Source organism: Gregarina niphandrodes (genome assembly GCF_000223845.1).
Source record: "Gregarina niphandrodes unplaced genomic scaffold scaffold00056, whole genome shotgun sequence".
NCBI lineage: Eukaryota > Apicomplexa > Conoidasida > Eugregarinorida > Gregarinidae > Gregarina > Gregarina niphandrodes.
In genome coordinates this window covers 8,920-14,899 of record NW_011645823.1, presented here as the reverse complement: position 1 = coordinate 14,899, position 5,980 = coordinate 8,920, and the positions used below count along the sequence as shown (strand labels likewise).

At 56.1% G+C, this 5,980-nt stretch overlaps 1 protein-coding gene across 1 annotated transcript; it reads right to left on the bottom strand.

Moving 5' to 3' along the window:
* Positions 1-3,706: 3,706 nt before the first annotated feature.
* On the bottom strand, positions 3,707-4,230 carry GNI_169200 (hypothetical protein; the record flags this gene model as incomplete). Its single annotated transcript, XM_011134953.1, has 2 exons — positions 3,707-3,850; positions 4,124-4,230. Coding segments are annotated over 2 exons (251 nt in total), but the record flags the coding sequence as incomplete, so codon positions are not given.
* Between the last annotated feature and the right edge of the window lie 1,750 nt (positions 4,231-5,980).

Below are 5,980 nucleotides of genomic sequence, written 5' to 3'. Positions count from 1 at the left end.
ATCCGTAGTCGACGAACGATTGGTCCTGCTGTTGAGGCGTCGGGAGATGATTCCGTATCCGATTCGTCGACTCCAGGTGACCTGACGAAATCTAGAAGAGCCCTGTTGAAGGACATCCGTAGTCGACGAACGATCTACTCGGATATTGAGGCATCAGGAGATGACACGATATCGGCTCCGTCGATTCCTGATGACCTTAAGAAGTCTAGGAATGCACTGCTGCAGGACATCCGTAGTCGACGAACGATTGGTCCTGGTATTGAGGCGTCGGGAGATGATTCCGTATCCGAGTCTAGGAATGCACTGCTGCAGGACATCCGTAGTCGACGAACGATTGGTCCTGCTGTTGAGGCGTCGGGAGATGATTCCGTATCCGATTCGTCGACTCCAAGTGACCTGACGAAATCTAGAAGAGCCCTGTTGAAGGACATCCGTAGTCGACGAACTGTTGGCTCTGATATCAAGCCGCCAATGGAGGACAGAATGTCGGCCTCGTCGATTCCTGACGACTTGAAGAGGCCCAGGACGGCGTTACTGGAAGACATTCGAAGTCGGCGAATGACTGGTTCTTCTAATGTCGAGGCATCGGGTGATGAGACAAAGTCCAATTTTTCCGTTCCGAATGGCGTGGCGACGTCCAGAATAGCGCTCTTGCAGGAGATCCGGAATCGCCTGTTTTCGAGTTCGAGGGTGGAAGGTATGAACGATTTAGAAGCGGAAGGCGGCGCGGGTATGGAAGACTCTGTAGGCGTTGAAGATTTGGAGAAGTACCAGCGTGCGTTGTTCCGAGACATTGAGAGTCGTCGCAGCAATTCATCAAGTGCGGAAACACCGGCTCAGGGTGTTGAGGACAGGCCTGACATGGTGGATAGTCCGCCATCGATTGTGGGTCCCAGAAGCCGGATTTTCACGAACGACTCATTGGAGTTAGCTAATCCTCAAGAAGGTACATTGGTAAATGGCGGTCATAGTCGCTCCGATTCTAGAAACACGTTGGTTGTTCGTCCGGTAGCGAGTGATATTGCATTCCTTATTAACCATGTATTCCCTACTCCGCCGCGTAGTCGTGCTGAGAGTTATTGTAGTGACTTTTCAGTTCCGTCTTATCATCGTCAGGAACCGTTCACTTCCTTCGGTGATCCAGGACCTCATTCAGGGCAGTGTGGTGAGCCAGTGGGTCAGCTTACACGTTATCGCACGGAAAGTGGCGGTGGTGAAGGTATTGGTAGCAATACTGACTGGTCGGCAAACGCGTGTCCGTGTGAGGCCAGCACCGAGGCCTCACAAGACCACTTCCCTGTGAGCGACGGCCTGAGCCGACAGTCCACCTATGAAAGCCCGAATATAATCCAACTCACCTCACTCCTTGGACCCACTGTCATCTTCTCCCCCACGACAATAGTAAGCTCCAGCTCTCATGGCGATGGCTCTCCGGCCGAAGAATCGCCCGTTGACGACGCGCACACCGGAAACTCGCCCGTTCATGGCTCCCATACCGAAGAGTACTCTCGAGCCCATCGCACCGATGGTGGCTCCGCCGTAACCTTCCAGAGTGTTGTAACCTTTCAGGGCATCGATCACCTCGACACAGACTCGCCTCCTACAGACAACGGCCCTTTACCTGTTGGTAACCCACCGTGCGAGTCCCTGCCGTATGGCCGACTTGCCAACACGGACTCCATCGCCACGTCCTACCAGCCGAGGGACGCTCCGGATATGACCGCTCCGAACCAGGGCCCTTCCTCACAGATTCCTTCGACCCAAGCTCCTCCCACTTCGCCACCTGTGGTAGACGAGTCGGACTTGGGTACCCATAGCGCCCAGCAACCTATCGAAAAATCCTTCGATCCGATCCAGCTGAACCGCCAAGATTGTCTCGAGACCGGAGATGGCCTGGACACCGGAACCGATGCCGGGTCGCCCGAAGTGCCAACTGCTTCGGATCCCGCAGACACGATTAGTTCAGACTGGGGTGCCGTTGTTGCGGACTTGCGTGCGACTGGTTCACACTCGGAAGAGACACCTGGTAGTCACCTGGAATTCGTGTGTGTCCCGGACAACCCGGAGGAGGAGGAAGATCATCCGGAGGAGGAGGAAGATCATCCGGAGGAGGAGGAAGATCATCCGGAGGAGGAAGATCCAGAAGAGGGTCGAGAAGAGAGTCCAGGAATGGAGGTCGTAGAAGTCGAGTCGTTATCTCCGACGTCGATGGAGGTTCCGATGAAGACGACAGCCCGTTTCCGGAGCGGGAGTTCAGTGAAGACGAGTCCCGACGGCGGTCAGACGGAAGGCGGTTTTGAGATGGCAGATTTCGGCCGCCGTGAGTTGTCTCAGTCGCTTTCGTTGAACGCGACCTTAAAGACCCATACGAGTCCGGACGGGTCGGTTGGTTCCAATGACTCGAACCGGAGCCGATGCCGGTCCCTGGGCCCTATACGATCAGGTTCGGTTCGTGAGTCGGTGTCCTCGACGCATCAGACAGACTACATGAATACGTCTTTAGAATCAGTAGTGACCGACTCTCCGCGAGTGTCCGAACCCAATTTGCAATCCTCTGCGCCGTCTCGCTCCTCGAGACTTGAGCCACCCACAGATCTTGAAGGTGTGGCCAGTGGTTCCGAACTCACTTCGGAGCACCCAAGTCCGCACACGCGTGCGGCAACCGCCGAATCCGGGATGCCTTGGTTCGTTCAGACTCTTACTCGTAACCACCGTCAGGATGACCCTGACCAAGCCGGACCTGCCAAGACCTTGCTCGAATCGCTTCCAGGCTTCATCCAGTCGGTCGCGGCTCTCGCTACGAGCTCCACCGCAACCGCAACTGCGCCTGAGCTAATTCCCACTGATGCTGATGTCGTAGCTGATGCTGCGGGTAGTCCCAATGATCTTGATGTAGTTCCCACTGATAATGAAGTGCCCGCTGATACTGAGGTTGCTCCCAGTGATGTTGAAGTCCCCGGTGTTGCTGAGACTGTTTCCGCGGAGGTTGAGGTTCCCGCACCTGCTCATGCTGTTCCCGCGGAGGTTGAGGTTCCCGCACCTGCTGATTCTGTTCCCGCCGAGGTTGAGGTTCCCGCTGCTGCTGGTGCTGTTCCCATTGATGTTGAAGTTCCCGCACCCGCTGATGTTGTTCCTACTGAAGTTGAGGCACCCGCTACTGCTGAAGCTCTTGCTGACGTTGATTCTGCAACCGCATTTTCGCTGCTCGCTGACTTGAGCCGCGTCCCGGAGGCTGCGGCTGTTCCTAACGTTTCCCAGGAGGCGGTGCAGGACGTCGGGTCCCTTGAGAGGGAGAGAGTCCTGTCCGTAAAGTCATGTCCCGAGAGGCCTGAGGTCACCTTGGAATCAATGTCGGAGGTGGCCGCAGTAGAGTTGGGATTAGTTGTTTCGTTCGAGCGGGAAGTTGCGGTAGGGGAGCCAGACACTGACGAGACGCCATCGGGTTCCGGAGGTTCCGGGGAAGATGTAACACCCCAGGCGGTACCGCCTAAGGTGGCGTTGCCGCCGACGGCGCCGTCGCTGTTGGCCGTGGATGATGAGAAGCGACGCCGAAAGAGCTCCTCGGTGTTCGGAGCGTTGCTGGGTCGGCGCACATCTCCAAAGTTGGGCCCGGATAAAGCTAGTTCTGACGAGAACAGTCGGGCTGGAAGCCGGGCTGGGAGCCGCGTGGACAACACCAAGGCCGACAGCAAGGCGGAAACTAAACAGCTCAAGAAGCTGCTCAAGGAAGCCGCCAAAGAGGAGGCCCGACTCGCCAAAGAGGAAGCCAGACTTGCCAAAGAGGAGGCCCGACTCGCCAAGGAGGCCGCTAAGGAGGAGGCAAGACGGTCCAAGGAGGAAGCCAAGGCAGCTGCCAAAGCCCTTAAGGAACAGGCCGCGAAGGAGAAAAGCCGTGCCAAGAACTCCAAAAACGGACCGAGGAATGACGCGCCAGTCACTCCTTCCGAACAGGAGCCGTCCGTGCCTCCCACTAGTCCAGTTCCGCAAGAAAACCACCATGACCTTAGTGAGTCAGGAGGTGAGCCACGTGGTGAAGCAGGGAGTGAGTCACAGAGCGAAGTACGGTGTCAATCGCGAAGTGAGCCGCGAAGTGAGCCGCGAAGTGAGCCACGAAGTGAGCCACGAAGTGAGGAGACCATAGAAGAGTCAATTGACGCGCCACGGGATGAACCGAAGGATGAGCTCATGGTTTCAGCAAGGGATGCGCCACGAGATGCACGAGTAGACGAGCTCGTGGATGGGTCACGGGATGGATCACGGAGTAAGCCACGGGATATGGGTGAAGTAAACGCCGGCTCGAGTGCGGTCGGATTCATACCGACGAGATCGAGTGAACGGCCGAATGTAGGGGAGCCATCAATAGGCCATGTCCGGACGGCGACCCCTCCGGCACTCGCCGCCACACCACGGACCGGTAGTAGTCCTGGCAAATCATACGCCTGCGTCCTCCGAGAAAATTTGGTGCAGGAACTGGGGATACCCGAACAGGAGATACCCGAACAGGAGATACCCGAACAGGAGATACCCGAACAGGAGATACCCGAGGCCGTGAGTACGCCTATTTCGAAGCGAAATCAACAAATTCCACGGGTCATCCTGGGCGCAGCGGACGAGGAGGAAGCACCCACGATCGACCGAACACCGAGTCCGACCTTACTCCGAAACAAATCGTATAAAGACGCCTTCTTGGGCACAGCTAATGAGACCATGGTAAGTCGCGACCCGACCACTTGGTGCGACCACTTGGTGCCACAGCATGCCGACCACTTGGTGCCACAGCATGCCCAGATGATCTCACCCAACGTTGCACATTTATTATATCCACCCCACGCATGCACGCCACATGCATCTACCCCACGGTGCACCCGTTGCCTGTCTTTTTCACAACCGTTTCTTCTTTTTAAGGCTGGTTCTCTTGTTGAAGAAGACTCGTTGACGGTTAGGTCGCAATCATCGCACAAGTCCGGTTCGAAGATACTAGGTTACTTTCGGCGGCAACACTAAGCATGTAGGAACCTTGTCAGGCTGTCGAATCACACATGTTCACTCTGAGATCGTTTCATACGATGACGGCCAGTGTACGGAGGATGCGAATTTTACTCGCACTGGCCCCCTTCCTACCCAACGCAGGTCGGTCAGTCGCATCTCTTTCCTCTCTGGAGCTGAAGCACTCTGGTCCTCTCGTAGTGCCCCCTTCGAACCACGACCCTCGTCTATCTGCAACGCACCCAAGCCCACTCCCAGGCTGGAAAGACGTTCCAGCCCCTGCTCCTAACGCCCCTACTCCTGACGCCAGCACGGTCCAGTCCTAACGTCTCACATTTGGCCTCGAAGTTTGATGAAGAAGACTTGTGCTTGAGCTTGAGCTTGATGCCGTGCGTCCATTTTTTCTGTACCGTCCATTGATGTTCAAATATGGGACTGCTGATATCTAAGTGTATGATGGCATGTTTTACTAATCACAGCCACATGCACGGTCAAGTTAAGAACCTCCCCCAAAATCGTTCGTTCGACTGTTGACGGGTATCTTTCGGGGGGGGGCGTGGGGGAATTTTGGTCCTGGAGAAAAGAGTGGGCCGGATGAAACGAGAGCTGAACCCGAACTCGGCTCCCTTTAGCCCGGAGTCGTGTTCTGCGGCGGGGAGTGTGTTGTGCTGCAAGCTGTTACTATCTGGGAACACAATGTCGAAGGCGCTGGCACTCAGTCGACAAGTTATACAAGCGGACTTGAAAGGATGCAACCGAAAGCGTGAAGTCGAAGAGTATCTCACTACCTGTAAAAGCAAACCTGCTGGCCTCCTCTCTCACCCTCTGGCTCAGCTTTTCATACCCCCACCACGGGAACGGTATATACATCCTGCTATAACCGACCACTGTTTATACGCCTTGCGCATCGATAGAAGTGAGGACCCCGCACCCGCCGCAGCCCCCGCACCCGCCGCAGTCCCCGCACCCGCCGCAGCCCAACCCTGACCCTATA